Consider the following 23,392-nt stretch of genomic DNA (forward strand, 5'->3'; position numbering starts at 1 on the left):
TCATGTGATGAAGGACATCAATCCTGAATCATGAGCTTATCTCTAGGGATACATAACACTGACTGCACCAACCATGGTGGATACAAAATGTTGTTTAATGGAAGCAAGTGTTTCAAGCACTGCATGAACCAGGATGCATCTGAGTGAACTAGTTACTGGGCTGTCAAAGCAGTGTGCTCTCGTCCTGTTTTTGTTTCATAAGGCTTCCTTGAGCTGACAGGCTCCAAGTGATACACCTGTGATCAAAGAGTGGTACTGTGACCTGAGAAAATTGGTGAGCAGCATTTCCGGCACCTCTTAACTGTACGTGTCACTCTCTACTGATGAAGAACAACTATCCTGAAATATGGCTAAAGTCTAGAGTTATTGCTCGCTGGCTGCACCAACCATGGTGAAAACGCAAGATTGTTTAATCGATGCATGTGTTACCATGCACTGCATTTACCAGAATGTATACGAGTGAACTGGGTGCTGGGATGTCAAAACAGTGTGCTCTCGCCCTGTTTTTGGAATCAGGAAAAGAGGATATGAACTACGGGTTAGGAGCGAAGGAAGTGATGAAGAAAGGAGAGGTTGGAACAAAGGGAATGGGATGGAATGGGAGAGTAGGAGTGTAAGATTCGGATGGGAAGGGAACAGGGCAGGAAAATGAGAAGTTAGAGAGAAAAAGGAAATTAATAGAAGGGATGCAAAGGAATAGGTGGGTGGAGCAGGAAGGGGATGGAAAGTGATGTGGGGAACTGGAAAGGAGCGAGGTATTTATGGAGTCGGAAGGGGATGGGAGTGAAATAGAAGAGAAAGTGTAGGTGAAATGGGCAGGGAGGAGAGGGAAGGGGCAGGGTCAGAATAAGTAGAGGGCATGAAAGAAATGGACTAAGGGAATTGGAAAGGAGTGAAAGGATGGGGAAGGTAAAGGAAAACCGTCCGGGTACAGAAGCAAAGAAATTAATAGGGATTGAAAGCAAGTGAATGGACATGGGTTGGGCAGGGAAGATATGGGGAAGGAAACTGGAGAGGGCAGAGAAACAGGCTCGGGTGAGAGAAGGGGAATGGGATTGGAAAAATAAGAAATTAAGTATTAGAAAGAGTAGGGATAGAAAAATGTGTTGTGGACGGTGGAGAAGGGAATAGGGAAGAGGAGATGGGAAGGGAAGGGAAGGAGGAAGTGTGAAGCAAAGTGTTTATGGCTGAATTGCAAGTGATAGGAGGGGGTAGGAAGTTAAGGGAAGGAAAAGAACCTGAAATGAACGAAAGAGGGTGGTGAAGAGAAAGATGGGGTGGGTTTAACAATAATGCGTGGGGTTGGTCGAGATTAGAGAAGGGGAGTGCCTGGAAGTAGAGATTAGGGGAAGAGCAAGGATGAAGAACGGAAGGAAGCAGACAGGAAGTTGGAGGGGGGAGAGAGAAAGGGGATGGGAGAGAAAGGAATAGATAGAAAAGAGAAGAATTAGGTTGAGATTGGAAGAATTGTGATTGGGGTGTGAGTTGAAAGGATAGGGTGAAGGAGTGAATGATTAAGGTAAATGGGTTTCTAGGTCAATTTCAATTTGGTTTTAAGTTCAGTTTTCATTTGGTTAATTTACTCACCTTGTTCCCTTGCCCACCCCCCGTTTCCATCCTTTTTGGAGCTGGCTTAGGCCACGTGGCTTCCAACGTCTGTGTCCCCAGCTCCAATCACCCGCAATGCTCCTCCCAGTCTGGTGTCCTTGTGTGCAATGCTGCTGGTCCCTGGTTACCAGCCTTGTATACCAAGGACATGTCATAATGGAGACCTTCCAACATGTCATCACACATCTCCACTGTGGGCGATACCACGTTTTTCATGTTAACATGGGGATCAGAATAAGGTAGAGACATGATCCATTTTTTGATGAGAACCAGCTCCTGTCTAAAAATGAAAATGATCCGGCCTGAACCTGAAAGAGGACTCCATGCTACCAGCTTAAAACCGGTCTTTTTTCATGCTTTCCATCTCTTTGGGCTTCTCATTTGGCTCCACAACAGACACAATCGCCTAGTCGCATTTGGGTATATGTGCGCTCTACAAATTTCTTGTACTTACTTACTATGCTACCCACATAACTTACCCAGCAGTGTTCTCTTCTTTAATCTCCGTTCTGCAGTGGAGGCCTCCCCTCCACATGTATCCAGGTCCTGCGCTCCAGACATTGTTTCAGGGCCTGTGATCTCATAGGTGTCCTGTTGCCAGGGTTCTGCTGCTCCTGGGATGCTTTCAGATGAGTTTTAGAACGTACGTTTGCCTCAGTTTAAAATAAATTCTATATACATAACATAACCCATCCTCACATCTTATCTGCACAGAGCTCCTTGGATGGATGTATTAAATGATTCTCAGTAGACCACATCTCTGCATCTGACCTGCCCCCCTCCTCTCTAGTAATGCCTCAGACACATGTGCTTCCTGAGATGTGGCTTCTCAGGATGGGAGTGGTACTGACTTTGGTGGTGCCCTCATGTGACCCGTCAACCTCCAGCTGTCCCCTCTGTCTGGTGCTGCTATTTACAGAGTAATCACTGAACTTAGTCTCCGTCCCCTTTAGCCCAGCTACTGACATTGCATGCCTTCATCTAGTATCCACCCACATGTTTACTTAAAATTAATAATGAATATTACTGGGAGATAATCATAGCTTTTGAATTGAGAAGAATTACATTCAGGTTACAGACCTGATCATTTGAAAAAAATGTACAGATGCTTCAAATTTTTATTTTACAAAAGCTTAGCTTTATTCACACATTTTTACAATGTTTCACTACAGCTTTTCCCCTCATTGCACTCCTATAGATTCTATGAGCTATGGCAGTGGTTTTTAACCTTTTGACTTGTGTGGACCCCCAATGGATCAATACTGGAATCCGGGGACCCCTGGCCTAAGCAATTGCTATGATTTGAACTTCAATACAATACACAAACAAATATACACCAAGCAAATGCTCAAATATTGAAATATGTTTTGTAATTCATAATCAGAAAAAAGATTTCAAATTTAATTTTGCTTCTTAATTAGTATATACTTTATTCATTTTCATTCATTCATATTAATATTTAATTTTGTAAAAGTCAAGGGCCCCCGAGTAAGCCTCGTGGACTCCCAGAGGTCCTCAGACCATAGGTTAAGAACTACTGCAATATGAAGCTGAGTATAGTATCTTTTTATTAAAAGAGGATTGGGGAGAAAGGAAGTGGAAGGGAAGAGGGGACTGGGATGGAAGAGAAGAGGGGAGTAGGAAAGTGTGGGAAGGAGGAAAGAGGGGTATCAGGAAAGAAAGGAGAAGGAAGATTGAGGAGTCGAGAAGGGGGAGTCAGGACGATGGAAGATGGGAATGGGGAAGATGGGAATGGGGAAGAGGGGAGTGGGAAAGGGCAGTAGTGAGGAATGAAGTGGTAGGGAAGAGGGAAGGGGTGGGAGGGAGAGTGGGGCGAGGGCGGAGGGAAGGGGAAGAGGGGAGAGTTGAGGAAGAGGAATAAGGGGGAAGTAGGATGAGGAAGGTGAAGTAAGAGGAGGATGGGATGAGAGTAGACAAGTGTAGGGGAGAGGATAGGCGATGGAATGCAGAAGAGGTGACAGGAGAGGAAAGGAAGGGGAAAATAGGGAATGGGAAGGGGAGAGAGTGGAAGGAGAGACGAAGGCGGGCATGAGAGGGGAGGGTAGAGAAGTGGAAAACAGGAAGGAAGATGAGATGGGAGGAAGAGGTGGAAGGGAAGTGGAAGGGGATGGCAAGGAAGTGAAAGGGAAGAGGGAATGGGAGGGAAGTATGAAGGAAGAGTGGAAGGATAGGACGGGAGAGGATTAGGAGGGAAGAGGATGGGAGGGCAGAGGGGATGAAAGTGGAAGGGGAGAGGTAAGGATGAGTATAGGAGGCAAGTGGAAGGGGGTAGAGGATGGTAGGGTCGATGGGACAGGAGGGGATGGAAGGGAAGTGGAAGGGAGAATGAGGGGGAAGATAACGACAAGGGAGGGATAGAGGAGAATGGGAGGGGGCGAGGAAGGGGAGGGAAGGGGAGGTGGAAGGAAATTGGTTGGGAAGAGAGGAGGGGACATAAAGGGATCTGAGTGGGGAAGGGAGAGGATTGGAAGAGGGGAGGGGATGGAGAGGAGAGATCAGCGAGGAGGAAAAAAGGAATGGAAGAGTGAGATGGGAGAGAAGCGGGAGAGGAGTGGGGATGAGGAGAAGGGGGTGTGAAGAGAGTAGGGGTTGGGAGGAGAGTGGAGGGGACTGAGTGAGGATGGGATGGGAAAGTAAGTAGAAGGAAAGTGGTTGGGAAGAGAGACAGTGATGGAGAGGGGGGAAAGGATGAAGAGATGAGAGGGGAGGAGGGTAGTGGAATGGAAGAGTGGGGATGGAATAGAAAAGAACAGTGGGGAGGAAAGGAGGGGGAATGGAAAAGGGTGGGAGATAGACGTGTAGGGGAATGGAGAGGAAGGGAATTGATAATGGGAGGGAAGAGAGGGACAGACGTGTAAATGAAGAGGGGAAGAGAGATGGCGTTGACGAGAGGGAAGTTGAAGGAAGGGAAGGAGACGGGAAGGGTAAGGGAAGAGAGAATTGGGGTGAGGGGACGGAAGTGCAAATGCAATGGGGGGGAGTGAGAGATGGGGATAGGAAGGGATGTGGAGGGGAAGATGGGATGGGAGAGTAGGAGGGGAGAGGAGATGGAAAGAGGGAAGGGATGGAAGTGGAAGGGAAGAGTGGAGAGGAAGGATGGGATGGGGCATGGGATGGGTGGCGGGTGGGAAGTAAAAGGGAAGAGAGGGCAGGAGAGGATGGGAGGGAAGAAAATGAGATGGAGGCGGAGAAGACACAAGGGGATGGGGGGGTAGTTGAGGAAAGTGGAACAGAATAGAGAAGGGGAGGGGAAGTAGAAGGGAAGTGCGAAGGTGAATGGGGTTAGAGGAGGAGATGGGAGTGGGGGAAGAGAGGAAAGGACAAAAAGAGGAATGGGAGGGGAGAGGGTTGAGGGGGAAATGGAGGAAGGGAGAGGAGGAAATGAAAGGGAAGAGTGAAAGAGTAGAGTGGGGAGGAGGTTGTAGAAGTGAAGAGGGCAGTGGGGAAGTAAAAGAGAGGGAGGGGAGTGGGAAGAGGGACGTGGGAGGAAAGTGGTAAGTAGATGGGAATAGGGGAGTGGGGAGGACATAGGGGAGGGGAAGGAAGTGTAAAAGAGAAGAGGAAGGGAGAGATGGGAGGGGAGAAATGGGGAGGGGAAGGAAGGGATGGGAGAGGAGGGGGTCAAGGGGAGAGGAGAGGAGGGGATGGGGCGAGGAGAAGAGTGAATGTTGCAAGGACAAGGAGGGGGTGTGAGGCTGGAGGGGATAGCAGTAGAAGGGAAGAGAGGAGTGGAGAAATGAGGCAAGGAGGGAGAGGCGAGATGGGAGGGGATACAAGAGGATGGGAGGGGGAGCTGAAGGTAGTAGAAAGAAAGGGGGAGAGGAGGGCATGGGGTAGACCAGGGGGTTGCAGTGGGGAGTTGAGGAAATTGGAAGGGAAGAGGGCTGAGGAAGGCATGGGACAGGGAAAAGGGGATGGAAGGGAAGTGGAAGGAAAGATAGGGAAAGGGAAGGGAAGGAAATGTGAAGGAAGTGGGGAAGGGCTAGACACGGATGGGAGGTGAGGGGGTGGTATGGAAATAGAAGTGGAAAGAGGAGGGGAGTGGACAGGGAGGGAAGTGGAAGGAGAGAGGAGAGGATGGGGAGAGAAGTGGAAGTGGCAGGCAAATGAGGAGGGGAGAGGAGGTGCTGCGAGGGTGGTGGGAAGAAGGGACGGGAGAGTGGGTGTAATGGACAGGAGCGTATGAGAGGGGAGGAGGGGGGACTGAGAAGTGGAAAGAAAAGGAGGAGATGGGAGGGTGGAGGATGTGATGAGAGGGAGGAGTGGATAGAGGTGGAAGGAAAGTGGTAGAGAAAAGAGAAAGTGGTGGAGAGGGGAGGTAAGGGGGTGAGATGGGATTAGGGAGGGGAGAGAAGGGTATGGGAATGGGAGAGGAGAGGATGGAAGTAGAACAGGGGAGGGAAGAGGATGTTAGAGAAGAGAGGGAAGGGGGAGGAGAGAAGAGAGGGAAGGGGGAGGAGGAAAGAGAGGTAATGGAAGGGAAAGGTAAGTGGAAGGGAAGATAGGGAATGGGAGGGGAAGGGAAGTGTAAAGGAAAAGGGGAAAGGAGGAGATGGCAAGTGGTGGAAAGTAAATGGAACACAAGGAATTTAAAAAGAAGGAAATGAAGAGGGGAAGGAAGAAATGCGATTGAGATGTGGGTTGGAATTAGAGGAATGAGTGGGGTTGGGAGGTAAGGGAAGGGGCTGAAGAGATCCGCAAAGGGGTAGCGGTGGAGAGAGAGAATGGAAGCAGAGAGGGAGGACGTGGAGGGAAGGGAAAACGTGGATCAGAGAAAAAGGAAGAGAATGAATTGGAGAAAATATTAGGTTGAGAAATGAAGAATTGGGCAGAAAGGGCAGCGAGTTGAAAGAACAGCGGTGAAAAAGTAAGAAAATGGGAATTTCAAGTCAGTCTCATGTCAGTTTTTGGGTTTGAGTTCAGTTTGGTTTCCAACTCAGTTTTCATTTGGTTCATTTACTCACCTTGTTCCCTTGCCCCCATCCACTGTTCCCATTCTTATTGGAGCCGGCTCACCCCCGCGGCCTCCAGCTTCTGTGTACCCAGCTACCCGCAGTAGTCCTCCCTGTCTGGTGTCCTTTTGTGCTATGCTGCTGGTCCCTGGTTACCAGCCTTCTATACCAAGGACACGTCACAAAGCAGAGCTTTCAGCATGTCATCATTCATCAACTCTGGGTGATACCACGTTTTTCATGTTAATAGGGGGATCAGGACAGTCACAAGCCAAGTTAAAAGTCCGATTTCCTGACAAGATATCTATTTAAAAAAAAAAAAAATTCCAGCCAAGAGCCTGAAAGAAAACTCCATGCTACCCAACATAAATAACGCACCCTAAAATGGTCTCTCCCTTTTCTCTCTGCTGCAGTGGAGGCCTCCCCTCTGCACGTACCCGGGGCCTGGACTCGAGACATCACGTTGACGTTGCAGGGCCTGTGACCTCATAAGTGTTCTGCTTTTGGTGCTGCTATGAAGGCACGGGCGTTTTCAAACGATCTGTAATGTAATTTTGAAATATTTTTATTAACATTAATGAAAACATTAATAACATTATTAACATGAAGAAAACAGGTTAACGTAACTTCAAATACATTTTAGAATGTGCATTTGTGTCATTACATTTTTTTTTATTTATTCATAATGCCCGGCCTCACAACTGGTCTACAGACTGTGTTCTATTGATTTATTGAACGATTCGCACTGGGCACATCTCCGTATCCGACCTGCTCCTTCTCCTCATGTCCAGCAGACGTGAAACTACCGTTGGGCTGAGAGGGTAAAGCTGTAGTTGTCTCATTTGACACCCACCGACAAATAACAGGAGGGGTACCCAGCAGCACTTTAACTCGAACCAAACTGCGAGAATAATTATCCATCATTTGGCAGTGAAAAGATAATCAGTGTCATGGCAGAAGAATTTAGCCTTCCATAAAAGTCTGTTAGCCTAGTGTATTAAAGTACATTTTAATAGCATTTTGTCTTATGTTTTCATGGTGCTGTAAACAATACTGATATTGTACAACACGATTTAAACAAAGTGCACAAGGGAAATATTGCATTTTGGCATCGAGGAAAAACAGAATGCTTCCTTTGTCTAAATGCACTATATAGGCAACTGCATATCGGTGTTAATATGTACCATTATTGGGCCAAATGCAGACATCTACACACAACCAGAATAAATGTTGAATTCCAGGGAGAAGGGAGAGGAGAGATTGATGAAGAGAGAAGATTTACAGAGGAGAGCAAGGGTGGAGGAAGGTTAGAAGAGAGACTAGTAGAAGGGACTGTGGTGGAAGATGGGAAAGCTCGCAAGTGTGAAGGAAGCGGGCAGTGGAATGATGGGCAGGGCTAAGCGGAGATGAAGGAGGAAAATCTCTGTGGTAGATCTAAAGAAGGAAATATTAGTAGGCCAGTCGCTATGGAGAGCTGGATAAGGGGAAGGTTGTGGTTAAAGCATCACTAAGTAATATCAGAACACATATTTACAGTGATGCAAACGTGAAGGAGGACAAAGCATGTGCAAGATTTAGGTAATTCACTTTTGTGCAATTACATGAAATTTCAGAAAATGATGCCAAGTTACATATAATTATGCAAAATGCAACACTGGCATTTAGTGCTATATTTTACCACAAAATGTGTCTTTGAGTCCACTTTGGATGCAAGGATGGTTTTATTTGGTAAAAAACACAAATTGTGCAAAGATACAAAAGCTCAGTGAACAGCACCTGCTTGCATTCAGTTGTTTGGATTGCTCACTGCATTCTTGAAAATATTTACGGCAAATCGTGCATTAGCTGTAAATTATTTTTCCGAATGGGGCATAATTGCTCAGCGTGGTGTAATATGGTCATTGTGGAATTTAGCCCAAGAAGAGCAATGCAAAATTACAGAAATTACACTATATTACACAGGCGTAATACAAATTTCTACCATGCCTAAGCAGGATCGACGCTGATTTACACATATAACTGGTTCCTGTCTGAGTTGGCACGATGGGCTACAAAATGATAGACTAGAAAGTGGCCACAAGTAAATTCAAGTGGCAGGGAACAATCCAAGCATTCTACCCATCACTTTTTGCTTTATTAGGTCTTATCTGAGCCAGCGCATGTGCTGTCTCTGCGAGACATTTAGTAAGGGGCTTTTGGAAGTGCTACCAAAGGCTTTTGAAGGCCTAGTGCTTGCGGCCACGCGCGCAGCCGCCATCTGTCTTTCCTCCGTCACGGGTCATTAAGTGCATCGCGATCACTTTCCCGCGCGGCCAATGCTTGTTCCAAAACTACTGAGTATGGGTTCTTCTTTGCATGCTATCTTGCAAAACTTTCTGATTTAGACAGGATATTTGAATTCCTTCCTGCTCAGCACTATTCCCCTAGAACATACGGAAATGCTTATATATGTTTAAAAAACAGTAGAAGCTTATCGAGTCCACGCCACATGCACTACGTTACAAAACTGCCTTTTAAATGGAGCGTTTTCACAAAATAAAACAGCAGGGATCTTAGGCGGCGACCCATAAACCGTGCTTAACATGAGATGAGTATGTTGGCTTAAAGGCCCCGTTGGCTGTCAGTGTGATGTGCACCATATGTCACGCATTTCCCGGGCGTGCTTTACTCTAACACCCCTGCCCCTCTAAGTGCTTGCTATCTCGAAGGCTTGACCGCTAACTGTAGCTTTTGATGAAGAGTCCCGAGGAGGAGTTATTGTAATCAGCGGCCATTTATGATGACAAGAGAACACGGAACATGACTTCATCCGCAGTGATTTGCAGCCAAACCCACAGGAGGCTGGGCCGGCCAGCTCCACGCAAACAGCTAGCGCAGGACACCGGGCAACCTCAAGCCAGGCCCATCACATTTGATTTACTGCCCGGCGGCTTTAAAAGCACTTCTCATGACATCTGCTCTCAAAAGGAGGCTACACATGGCGAATATGGTGTCAACTGAAACTGCAATTAGCACAAGTGTTCTGTCTTTTACATGTTTTTTATTGTTAATCATTTAATAGGAGCACTGCATCAACGAAAGGCGAACAATGGGGTCTCACTACCTCCTCACGCCCCCCACCCACCTCACTTCCAGTCCAAACCCCAACCCCAGTCGCAGTCGTAAATTACAATTCTACACTTTATTCTACTCGTGGTCAGTGTTTTTATTAATTGAAGCAATTAGTGTGGGTACACCTTGCTTCAAATACCTCCGAGGTAACAGCCGAAGAGAGGCACCGGTGGACAGGATACAACTTTTACCAAGTCTCACACTGTGTCAGTGGCGAGCTGCGCCTTGGATATCCTGGACTCCAAGGGAATAGCCAGGATGTTAAAATGCCCCCACGTTGACCCAAAGCTCTGATGGCATCAAGCAAGCCAAACACTTGAGCCTCACCCTCTCTTTAAGAGCTCCCTGGTCTCTTCCATCCATGCACCTATCCATTCATTGTTTCACACTTCCATGCACCTGCTGATATCCACCATTCCACCTTTACATTCAACCATCCATTCATTCATTCATTCATCACCATTTCATCCATTCACACATCCATCATCTATGCATGCATTCACCCATATATCCATTCACCCATATATCCATTCACCCATCCTTTAATGTACAACAATCATGGGAAACAAACACCCCACACCAGTTCTTGCATTAAAATGCCCCATTCTCTTCTTTCCCCTAGCGAAGCCCCTCCCAGAGTGTCTCCCAGGACCCCGATGCTGAAGGCAACTTCCCGCCTCGGAGAGAGTTCAACACAGCAAAGAGACACTCCTTTTATCAACAATGCACCCTGCTTTGATCCAGAGGCAAATTAAGCTTTAGATGAACGAGTAAGACACAGGAATCGGAAAGACAAGGGCTTATGTTCTGTTGGGTGCTCGTATGCATGCGTGAATGGGTGGGCAGAGCGAATTGTGTAAACACGCTGCCTCGAGGCACACTGCGTCCAAGGCGCGCGAGCAGCCGTGGTCGGTAGTAGGAGTAACTGCAGGGCGGTGACGTGGGGAGGGGCAGGGTGGGGGGTAGTAAACTATGGATTACGGAGGTTTACAGGTAAGTTAACATATAAATTAATAAAACGAATTTTGTTGCATGCACAGCATCGCATTTGGGGATGCAGTGCACGCAACGAAATTCGTTTTATTAATTTATGTTAATTTACCTGTAAACCTCTGTAATCCATAGTTTACTACACCCACCCTGCCCCTCCCCCTCCCCACGTCACCGCCCTGCAGTTACTCCTACTACCGACCGCGGCTGCGCGCGAGTCCTCTACCTGCACGGGGACGCTTTTGTGACGAAAGAAAGTCTCAAATTACGGTCACTGCGAGGAACTGGAACCGAGCCAGTCTATGCGTCGATATTTTCTACCACAGGTACCATGGTGTGCATTATACAAATATTCATATATAATGATTTAGAGAAAGCGCTGCCAATGTTTGTCACAAGGCAGTGAGTGGCCAGAGCGGACGACTTTGGAATTGAGGAACCAGGTTCAAGTCTTGGCGTCGTTTCAACATCCTGTGATCCGGGGCAACTCACTTAATCTTTCTGAGCCTAAAAAAACCGAACGTGACCAGACCTTGTGTATTGCAACTGGTGCCCGTGTACACTAATACCTCGAGCTACATATAACAGCAATATATATATATATATATATATATATATATATATATATATATATATATATATATATATATATATATATATATATATATATATATATATATATATATATATATATATATCACGTTGTAACCGTTTGAAGATTCTTTGTTGCTTTCTCCAGAGTAACGGACACGGACCCAAACTGGTGCTTAGAAAGTCTTTATGTCACCGTCGCCATAACGCGTTTCAGCTCCGTAGAGCCTTGATCACATGACGAGGTCGCTACCAATCATATCTTAAATACCATAATACACAACTATTGCGAAAAGTCACATGGTCATGAACATAGAAGAAAAACGTCATTGTATATTTTAAAACAAATGTAAAACCAGTTAATACCTTTCACATTGTGACGTTTGTTAAAAAACATTTCACAATTGGTGATACATTTTTGTTTGTTCTGTTTTATCTGTTGTGGTAATATCATGGTAAAATACCACATGTTGTTTACCTCAACCTTGTATCTCGGGTTAAATCCCTATACAAATGATACCTCCTTGACCAATATGGTTATTTTGCATTGTGTTGTGCAAAATATATGCTGTGCAAATGTGCTTAAAGTGCAAACTATAAATAGACAAGGTGCCTAGTGCTAAGTGCAAAAGAGAGTTCTGGGCATAAGTGCAAACATTGCATGACATCTAGAATCTCATTGGTTTGATCAGACATATTCGTAACCATTTCAATCTTAGCATGTGTTAATTTGATTCACAATTTGTCACATCTAATTTAACTTAATTTTAGAGTATGGTTACACATTAAAAAGGGTTCAAAATATAGACATTCAAAAGACTCTAAAATCTCTAAAATATCTAAACAGTATATATCTATATACACATATAATCAGGAGTGGGCGATCTTACTGGGGATATTAAAGTGCCCTGTACAAATTCCAACATGGTAGGTACATAAGTAAACAAACAATGCAATGCAACACCATTGCATGCCATCAAGTCTATAAATATATAAATAAATATAAAACGTATATAAATATATAAATACCATATTTAAAATCCATATAATTAACATATGTACAAATAAATGCCTGTACATCTATCCTGACGGAATTTTGTATGCTCACTGATTAATTAGCTTTGTAGATTCTGTACAACTATGGTAATCTTTTAGTTGGTTTTTAACTTAGACACGTATGAAGATTTCTGTGATGTTCAACCCTGATGGTACCTTTGAATCCAATTGGAGTATGTACCTTGTTTCAAGTTTGTTTCAAGTTTTCTCAGTTTGGTGACCCTGTCACCCCCCCCCCCGTCTACTGGGCGGTACAGAATCTATGACAAAATATTTGAGGGCTGTGTTGTCAGAGTTATGCTTGTCTTTGAAGTGACGTGCCACTGGGTATGTATTGTCCTGATTTGTTATGGCACGTAGGTGTTGAAGAATACGTTTGTGTACCTGTAGCACTGTACTACCAACATATTGTAGATCACAGGTACATTGCAACACATACACAGCAAACTCTGTTTTGCACGTTAACAGTTTATCTATTTTGAACTCTCTATCACTGAACGGGGTTTTATACGTGTTTTTATTGATACCATGTGTACATGCCTTGCATGTTTTGCATTTGTAAAAACCCTTTCTCATTTGTAACCAATTACTTCTCTCTAGGATTTCAGGATTTGTTTTAACAATTTTATCCTTAGTTGATGGTGCTCTGCTGTAGGTAATAGGGACTTTGACAGGGACCAGGGGACCAATTATAGGGTCACATCGTACCATCGCCCAATTTTTGTGGATGATTTTCTTGATTTCTTTGTGTTGATTATTAAATTTCAGAATCATGCGATAGTCACTAGCCTCTTGTGTCCCTTTATCTTTTTCTACTCTGGTTTCTTTGGGTTTTAAGGTTTCATTCCTACTTTTTTCACATACTCTTTTAATCGCTTTATCAATTGTTGTTCCTTGATACCCTCTCTGCAGAAATCTCATTTTGCTTTCTGTCTGGGCTTTCTTTAACTCATTATCATTACTGCATATCCTTCGTAGTCTTAACATTTCACCCGTAGGGTATGCTGTTCACTAGATGTTTTGGATGCATACTACTTGCATGTAGTGTTGAGTTCCCAGCCGTATGTTTCCTAAATAGTTTGGTTTGGATTTTACAGTTTTCAACATATACCTGAGTATCTAAGAATTCTACAGAGTTAGAGCTTATAGTGGCCGTAAATTTGAGATTAATGTCATTGGCGTTGAGGCTATTTACAAAATCCTCAGCTTCTTTTTTTGTACCCTGCCAGATTACAAACAGGTAATCTATGTACCTTCTCCACATTTTTACATTAGTCAACATGCTAGGTTTGTGTACATCCATGAGAACCAGTTCCTCCCACTTGCCCATATATATATATATATATATATATATATACATACACGCCTAGAGACAATACAGTTTCCAAAACGCACGTGCTTACCGACGCTCTCTCCTGGCTGCGCAGATAACTTTGGAAGCACGTTACAGATACATCAATCCTGGCTGCCCCACTTGGGCACATACCTGGGTTCTAATCAGTGCGAACATTGAAAACGCTTGCAAAAAGCATATACTCAAATACTAAGCTCTATATGAAACTGAACAATTCTGTACAGGCTGGAAGCAACTAGAGGCTGCACTTTCTCGCACGGCGATATCCACGGTGCTTCATAAAATACATTAAGCGATGTCTGGTACGTAATCTGCCTGTTACTCTGGGAGTTTGGGAATAACTGTCTTTAGTGGGTCACAGGTGGGTACCAGAGTGCAGAGTGGACGCATGCGGTGCATTCACCACCGCATCTTTACACTGTCGAGGGGCTGCCTGCAATGCATGCCTCCTTACACAGGATTGGTGCTGCCTGCAATGCACGCCTCCTTACCCAGGAGAGGTGCTGCTGCAATGCACGCCTCCTTACCCAGGAGAGGTGCTGCTGCAATGCACGCCTCCTTACCCAGGAGAGGTGCTGCCTGCAATGCGTTCCATGGCAACGGGCGCTCGTCAGGAGGGCTTTGTGCGAGATCTTGAGTTGAACTGGTGCTGCGACTGGTGCAGCGGGGCCTGGGCGACGTTGGCTGTGTAGTGTGGGATGCAGCGCTAGTTGTGTCCAAGTTCTTGCAGGCTGAGGATTTCTGCGACCCATGCTCCCAGCATGTACTCCGGGGCTGCTCGGTGCTGGAACAGTGCGCAGGCACTGGATCTGTGGCGGCCACACTGGGGTAAATACACAGAACTTTACTAACTGCCCATCGCTAAAGTTCTGCTTTATACTGAGTTTTTGACCCATTTGGGACCATCCTTGGTGTTTTAAAAAGAAATTTAGAGTGCAGTAAAGTACTCACAATTTAGAGTACATGTTTGTTCCTAGTGAAGGACCGGTACTCTCACATTAAATGTACTACAGCAGTGCAGGTATTCTCCCTTTTAAAATAAATTCGTTTCGGCACTCAGAACCGAACAGCACCTTCCAATTTAACGCACTGACCTTTCTTAATATTTAATGTTGACTGCTCTAAAATTACGTGTAGGCTGCTGGAAGGGGGGGGGGGGGCTCTTCTGGACACTTGCGAACCCTTTAATAAAACAAATACAAAAAATGGCATTGGGTTTGCGCAATCAGCTGCATGAGTGAGTTACAGGTGCTGGTGGGTGTCTGCTGAAATGGGAAGTGGTGTCGAACATGGGCCTGCCATAGGTTCAGACTTAACATCTGTCCACATGATTTTAATCGGACTGTGCTTGGGTCTCTCAACAAGTGTCTTGCCTTGTAGATTTCTTTAAACTTGTGTTAAAAAAAAAAAACAATTGGGAGATTTTCCTAACACTTCAGTCACAGCGTATGCTTCTGCAATGTTCAAATAATGTCACTCTCCTGCACCTACATACGAGCCCCCATGCGCTGTACACGAACACACATGTATACATGCACATGGGAAGCTGCCTAATACTTAATCTTTTTCTTCAAGCTTATGGATGGTCTCTCGCACCGGTTGCGCCACTTATTATTTTTTAATATATATTATAGTTCTTTAACAATAAAATAAACACTTGCATTCCCATTTTCAGCACGAGCTGGCATGTTAAATGTTAATTGTACTCTGCGATGAAACGCCGTGGATTGCTATATTTGAGTAGACGAATACACAAGGCCACAGTGACGGCAGCAGGGTCCAGCAGCTCCAATGCTGCAACACCGACGTGTTAGGTGATATATGGTAAGCGACACTACTTGTCAATGGTTTGGTTAATCCCACAGAGAATCCCTTCTTCCCCTGGAAAGAACAGACCTTGGAGGAGGATGGTTTCTTGGCGGCACAGAACTTAAGTGCTTGCTTTAGAAACAAGCAGAGAATGGTAATATTAGCTCTTGCGGAAGATAACGATCTAATTAATGTGATGGCGCCCTTTACAGCTGCCTTTCATCACTTCGCCTTTAAGCAATGCTTGCTGACAAGGTATAGTGACAGCCATTTTCAAACAAGTTGCCACGTTTAAGCTGAGGCAGACATTTCCTCTCTTAGCACTGTGTGTGCTTACGTGCCCGAAATAACATGTTTCAGCATGCAGTCAACAAGCTACCTATCACTGAACATGCAATCTTCTTGTATGGATACCGGTGGGCCCCACTTTTAAGTAAAGGACGGGCAATCTGTGCCTTTCCGTACACCCCAGTAGACAAAATGAGTACATTTGAGTTGGGCTTCCTGCATGTGTTTCCTTTTAGTGGCCTCATGCTTCTTTATTTACTTGTATCTGAAGCACCATAGAGCTGCATGCTGTAGCAAGGTGTTTTTAGGTCTCGATGAGCCAGCGCATGCGCTGCGAGACATTTGGTTAGTGCGTTTTCAAAGTGCTACCAGAGGCTTTTTGCTGGCCTCAAGCTTGCGTTCACGCGTGCGTGCACTCGCGCATCCGCCATCTGCCTTTCTTTCATTGCTCATTAAGCCTTACAGCATGCTCCTCCACCCCCTTGCTCTCTGCTCTCACTACCCCCCTCCCACGCAGCCCTCACTACCCCCTACCACGCAGCCCTCCTCCTCTGTAGCAACCCCCTTCCCTGCCTAGCCTTTCCTCACGACCAACGCATAAACACACAACCCGGTCCACTCACCCCCCCCCCCCCCCCCACACACACACACACACAACCCGCCCCCCCTCCCGGCCACTCACTGCCTATCAGCCTCCTCTCAGCCAGGTAGCGCGATCGCAATCAGTTTCACTTTCACGGCCGCGTTGGCCGTGAAAGTGTTCGTGTTTCTAGTTTCATTTGTTTCGTGTGTTTGTCCTGTAGGGCCTGCAAATTTTTCTTGTCTTAAGTGAAAGTAGAATAATAAAAAAATATTTCTTGTAGCCTTACCTTTATTTATTTATCTATTTGTTTATGTATTTAAGGTATTTGTTGCATAATTCTAGTCACTTGTTCAACTGAGCACTTCATAAAGCTAGAACAATACAGGAAATATATAGAATAGAATAGGAAAATAGTGGCTTTAAATTAACAAAACCCGAATAAAGGCGATAAGGAGAGGGGGTGGGGGCAGAGTTGGTCACTGTAGTGCACATTAAATAGATGTGTCTTTTAAGTTTTTCCCGAAAGACAAGTTAAGGTTGAGTCTTGGTCTGCTTTTAGACTGTTCCGGATTCTCTGTGTTTGATGAGAGAAGGACTGGTTTATTGTCTTGTGTTTTTTTCCGACACTGCAATGAGATTTTTGACATGGAACATCCTTAAATTCTTTACCTTGCTTAAGAGGCAGGTCTCCATGCTAAAGAATGCCACCATAGCCCCTTTCAGCGAGGGACTGTTTAACTGTCCATGATTGCTCTGCAACATCACCTTATGTACCATTTAATTGTACAAAACTCCTTAGCTTCCAGTAGCTAATTTCATTGAGACAAGAAGTCAAATTGTAAAGGTGAGTGGGCGATCTACCCTGTTCAAGTACAATTTGAGTGCAATCAGCCAAGGTTTAAAAACATAATGCGCTGATGCTTGGGAGAAGAGGATATAGATAAACACTAACAATAACACAAAAGAAAATGCATTGAAATCTCACATTCTAAAGCAGTGAGTGTTAGAACAAACATTGGAAAAGCCAACATGTCTTGCCTATGCAAGATTTATTGGCTTTGTCAATTTTGTTAGACACCTACAGCAATGCGGCTGCTGTGCAGCATGCCTAAAAGAAACAAGCATTGGCATAGCCAATAGGTCTCGCTTCTGGGACCTTATAAATATTTAGTTATGCAACACAATATCCTTGGTGCAACAACATCAACTATTGCATGGCTAAACACTTATAAGGTCCCAAAGGCGAGACCTATTGGCTATGCCAATGCTTGTTTACTGTGACGCTCAAAGTGCAATGAGTATGCTCAGATGTGCCATTAAACTCCAGCTGTAATCTACTGAGGAGACCTACATAGCCTGACAGCAATTTAGGGTGGCTTATTTTACCATTCAGAAGGGACCTGGCCTGGCAGTTTGGGCTGAACTATTGGAGCATGACCAAGACTGATTGCATATGGCTGGTTCCTGTCTGAGGTGGCATGGTGGGCAAAAACTAAATTATAGACATAAATGCGGCTCCAGTAATAGCCAGCGGTTGAAATTAGTTCAGGAACTTCACCTTCATTTTTTGCTATCTGTGATATTTGCTGTACAAGTGCTAAGTAGAACACTAAAGGCCTAATTACAATGTAGGACCTCTGCACAGAAGCTGTAGGTTTAAAGTCTGACCGCAGTATTATAATGATGGCGGTCGGACTTTAAACCGGCTGGGGAACCCAACTCGCTGACATCAGGCTCAAGGAGCCGGACGGCCTGTCGGAAAGGCCTCATAATCCCTTAAGGATGGCATTTCCGCCGTCTGGATTACAATGGCACTTTCTGACACGAGCACCATGTTGGCTTTTCCGACATGGAACTGCTGTCAGAAAGTGTCTTGGGGGGAGGGGGGCTAGAAGGGCCCCTTTCTTCCCTGGCCCTCCGCATGTGGCCCTGGGAGACATCTAAGGTGCGCCCCTCCACATCTGTGCATCGTGTGGCAGGCACCGTGAGGTACCTGCCACACAGTGCAGGGATGTTTAAAGACGTACATTTTTCAATGGGAGCTTGCGCTGTGGGCAGTTTCGGCCTGCCGCACAAGCTCCCATTGAAAAATGGAAGTTTGCAACCGTAACATGTGCGGTTGCAACCGGATGTATCGGAACCACCGACCTGAGGTCGGTCGGTTCCCAATCAGCAATGATGTCAGTCGGAGGCAACTCCGACCAGCATCGTATTCAGGGCCTAAATCTGGTGTAAAAAGCCCTATTTAGAACTCGATGCAATACAAAGGTTCCTTGGAAATCATTAAGGTTTGTAGAATTGCCTGCCTGGTGCATATGCGACTGCTGTGATAGCCCGAACTTTTACATGTATTAGAATCTATTTCCCTCCTCACAAACTGCGGGAGACTTGTGTTGATGGTGGAGTACTTTAAGGTCCAGCAGGGACCTGAAGAACAAGGCCCAGAAAGAGAGACAGGCTGAAATATTTCTGAAAAGTGTATTTGTAGTGCAAAAGAACGTCAGTTGTTGTCTCTGCTTGTATTAAGATGTTATGTTGCTTGTTTGTGTAGCTTTCCAAGCCATCATAATATGTCAAAGCCCAGAGCGAAAGAAAACAAGGCAGAGAAAATAAGGAAATAGCCTTGTGGATGAAGTAGGAGTTCCCAAAGACATTGGATTCTGACCTGTCAGGGAGCAGTGCTTTATGGTTAACCAGCCATAGCCATTTGAGCAACAGGAAGGAAGTGGAGAAAATTAGAAATAATGGGTGGAAGCAGGGATCCCAGAGGAAAGGAGGTTGCCGGGGTGCCAGACAAAGAAATCCAGGGATGACAGCATTTTAAATCATGGTATACAATTAATGAGATACTAAAAGGTAGGTCAGGAAGAGTACCATTGAGGCAGGACATTACAAACCAGCTCCACAGTGCCAAAAATGTGACCTCTCATGATCCTCTTCTTAACAGTTACCTTTCACTGTGTGAAATGAAGTTTGGAAGGAAGACGTGGAAGTCTGGGAGAACAAAGGCGAACAGGGTTAGAGATTTCAGGTTTTTCACTATTGTTGAAGGGGTGGGAGGTGGGGAATTTGGTTAGAAGGAAAGAAGGTGCACATTACTCCTGTTTATCCCAAACCTTAACCTTTTGTACAATTGTTCCATCACTGAAAGACAGCAGTCTAACAATGTTTCTGGTAGTACAATCTTATGCTAGTGCAGAGCATCTCATGAAGACATCTTATATCATAATTCTCTGGCCTCACACACACTAGGACTCCAATTAAATATACTCACCCCGACATCTGTAAAAACATTGTGTATAAATTCCACAGACTTAACTTGTAGCTTTTAGTCTCAATGCATTGCTCCTAAATATATTCAGAAAATGCTACTATTTAATACTCACTTGTCACTAATGTTTGTGTATGTGCTGCATGTTTGGGTAATGGTCTGGGATGTTAAGGCCTGCAAAACACTGAAATTCAAAAGTGGAAGTAACATCACACACCCTGTGAACACTTGGCATCACCCCCTTGACCTCTTGACTCACTTCAACAGTCTTCCATTGACTGCTAAGGGGCTAGCAGGAGGCAAACCAGTGTGAAAGAAAACAGGACTTTTGATTCAAGGTTTTAGATGAATCCCAAGACCATGGATAGCAAGCACTGGTCCAGGGTGCTTGCTACAAACAAACCCAAACCACTTAATATTTAATCAAATCGATGGATCAGCATCACGTGCATATCTCAGCTGTGAGCGAACTGATTATGCGGTAAACACAGTGGGATTAGCCTGCCTCGCTAAGTCCCCAGTTCTGGGTTTAGGTACTCACCACACACCTCCGTACAAATCCATGGAAGCAACACTTGCAGCAGCAGGGCTGGGTGGGGTTAATTTAACTATACCGATGCTTCAAATCAAAAGAAAATAAAGTTGGTGATTCACTATTAAAAAGTGAACAAGTTTGCTTCACCAGTTAGCAGTTCTGAAGCTCTGCCCTCTAATGTGCAGAAACTTAAATCACAGAGAAGTAGGTAACCCAGGAACAAAGCACTACACAAAAACACTGATAAGTTTAGACGAGAAGGGAGGCGGGAGGAGATTTCTGGGCTGCTCGAAGAACGTAAACTAAGCAGCCATGCACCCCGAGTGCCAGTGACACTAACATTTAGGCAATCACTTTGAAGTCAGAGAAAGAAAAGGCGTTCTCGGAAAACAGTATCTGGTATTTGATCTTGGTCTTTGAATGCTTCGCAGATGTGATGAGATAAGAAACAGATTTACAGGCCTGTTTAACGGAGGGAGCACCTGTCCTGCGGCCTGGTGAGGGTCCGGGTGCCCGTGACGGGGTCCATCGGGCCAAGGGAGGCTCCCCAGACCTGGCTGGGATCAGAAGCAGGGACCGGGCCAGGTGGGTGTGTGGCTGGACAAGTCTTTTCCTTGAGGAAGTAGGAGTTTGGACCAAACTCCTACTTCCGCAAGGAAAAGACTTAGCCAGCCACACACCCACCTGGCCCGGTCCCTGCTTCTGATCCCAGCTAGGTCTGGGGAGCCTCCCTTGGCCCGATGGACCCCGTCACGGGCACCCGGACCCTCACCAGGCCGCAGGACGGGTGCTCCCGCACCACATGGAGCCAGTGAAAACACGACTAGTCGTGTGAAGTGCTGTTAAAAGAAACAAAATTTCCCAAAATAAGAGCAGGGGATGGTAGAAGTAATTGGTCCCTGCTCTCCGGAAGAGATAAACGAAGGAAGAGGCATGATGCTGGCATGCCATGGACAAATGGGGAGAAAGAATAGGAGAGCAACGCAGGAGTCAGTAAATGGGAAGCCTATGGGCAGGCTGAAGCCCACAAAGTATATACAACAGGTCTCATCAAGACAGCACATGTGCTGTCTAGAGCTGAGAACTAAAAAAAAAAAGAAGACAGGGCTTTAGCCCAAAAATGTATGCTTCCTCTCATCAGGCACAATGTTAGAGAAAAGTTTTATTTTATGTGAAAAGGCGTTGCTCCCTGATGCTGGACAGCCTAAAACAAATGAAGTCAGCAAATAAAAAGCAAGCAAACGTGAGTTGCAAAGACAATATTAAGCAATGGGTGGAATGGATCCGCAGGATAGCTTTCCGAATGTCCCCAATATGTCTTTAGCAAACTAGACAGCTAGCTTGGTAGGCTTCAAACTAAAAATGAGTGACAGTGACCCCAACTGGCTCAAATTAAGCATGATGTTTTCCTGACCTCTGTAATGAGGGCCTAAGAGTCCATAGTCTTGCACATTATCATTAAAGCTATTTTATGTCCCCTAAAGGGAAAAAGACAGAGAAAGAATAGAAAGGCATAAGTAACGGCACAGTCGGATATCATGCAAAATAGGAATCGCAAGCAGACAGGAAACAGGAACGCTGGTTGGGGCTGGTGGTCCTCGTTGCTGAAGGCAGGCCTTACGTGGATGTCCTCTATCTTGTACAGGAAGAAGTATGGTCTCTCATCCTTCTGCCATCCTGCTGTCTCTTAGCTACTGTTAAAGGAAATCCGGGACATTGGAAAGGCATCTTGGTGCACTGGATCAGGTCTTGACCAGCACCTTGGGAAAGGTAAAAGGAGAAACAAAGTAACACACCCAGGCGAGAACAAAAGAATGGGAAATGGTGAATGGAAATGGAAGGACACGCCTGGCTGTTTTGGGAGCTGAAAGCATGGACATTTAAGTAACCATGCTTTTGGTTAGAAAGAGAAGATACAAAAGGTTGGGTTCAGGATGAAGGCAAGAGCAGTCATGATGTGGGAACAAGCCAGCCAGGCCAAAGAAAAGCAGAGGTAAATGGGCATGTGGGGAGTCTTGAATAACTGGAGCAAATCCAAATAAGGAACACTGGGGTTATTACCACGGTTACATCACAGAATTGTGCCGGGAGACAACATTTCTATATCTTTTGATGATCTGCTTCCATAAGTAGAGGAAAACCTTTTATATAACTTTATAACGATATGGTGGTGTTGAGGAATTGTCCAAGTTGAACAGGCACTTGAATTGCCGATTTGCTTTAAAGAGCTGCAAAAAAAGGGCTGAAGGGAGCATGCATGTACATGTAAAATGTCAAGAGAACATTAATATAGTATCTTGAGAAGACAGCTTTATGTACCAATTAGCAATACTAGCAAAAATGGGTTTTGTCAAATGGATTTAAACCAGAGGTTGGAAGACAATCCCAAAATAAATCTCAACACAGGCCAATGGAACGACTCACATTGTTTTCAAACACTCTTTCATAGGATACAAGCAAAGCAGCGGCTGCGTGTTCTTTACAAAACGGACAAATAGGTGGGGCATGTTATGTATGAGAATTTGACAGCGCCATCAACCTTACCGGTACATGCCAGTAGGACCATTACTATGCAGTCTATGAGAATGAAGTACATAATTTGGCTTTGTATTTTTGGTTTGGTCTAACTGGATAAGCATGCGTCGGAGAGAGTTAAAGCCAAGGCCAAGAATGGATCTAGTAGGGAGGTAATGATAAAAAAATGTAGTAAAGTAGATTATCTAAGGTACCATCAACATGTTTTATTGCTATCATTTCTGCAGAAAAATATTTTACTTTTCACCAACCATCTGTATAAGCTCAAAGGAGAGATAAACGCTAATGGCTGAAGTAATTCAAGGATAATTAACAACCTTTTCGTGTCAGAAGGGAATTTTTAGGTATTGGCTACAAACCGCTTTAGCGGCTTGTTGGCTAGATCTATTGTTTCCAATACATGAAATGGTTTTGCATCAACCCCTTACTTGGATAGCTTAGTTATCTATCTCAGCTGCCTCATCTTCTTTCAATGGCTTTCCTTCCTATTCTTGTGTTTGTCCTGTTTAGGAGCATTTCGATTTCAGTGTTCTGATTGGTTGACTTGTATCTTTCAACTGCTGACATTGCTACTATACAATGAACTACTATATTTTCCTTAAAGCCTTCCCTGAAAATGGATGTATTTGCTTGCTCTCTCCCCAGAATACATCCCCTTTAATTTTCACAGCTCTCCACAATGCTTCCC

The 23,392-nt window shown here is 44.9% G+C and overlaps 1 protein-coding gene across 3 annotated transcripts in view; it reads right to left on the bottom strand.

Moving 5' to 3' along the window:
• The window catches only part of LOC146798751 (uncharacterized), a 189,425-nt gene that overhangs the window by 111,427 nt on the left and 54,606 nt on the right, over nucleotides 1–23,392 (bottom strand). Inside the window, exons 2-3 of one of the 3 annotated variants that reach the window (XM_085626046.1) lie at nucleotides 21,791–21,929; nucleotides 2,784–7,122 (exon numbers count right to left, since the gene is read on the bottom strand). In XM_085626046.1, coding sequence (XP_085482172.1) covers nucleotides 3,179–5,158 — 1,980 coding nt within the window. In that variant the 5' untranslated portion in view covers nucleotides 5,159–7,122; nucleotides 21,791–21,929 and the 3' untranslated portion in view covers nucleotides 2,784–3,178. Of the gene's footprint in view, nucleotides 1–2,783; nucleotides 7,123–21,790; nucleotides 21,930–23,392 lie in introns of those variants that run through there. The other 2 variants (XR_014968755.1, XM_085626045.1) reach the window with 2 other exon arrangements.

Source organism: Triturus cristatus, chromosome 9 (genome assembly GCF_964204655.1).
Source record: "Triturus cristatus chromosome 9, aTriCri1.1, whole genome shotgun sequence".
In the NCBI taxonomy this organism is placed as follows: Eukaryota; Metazoa; Chordata; class Amphibia; order Caudata; family Salamandridae; genus Triturus; species Triturus cristatus.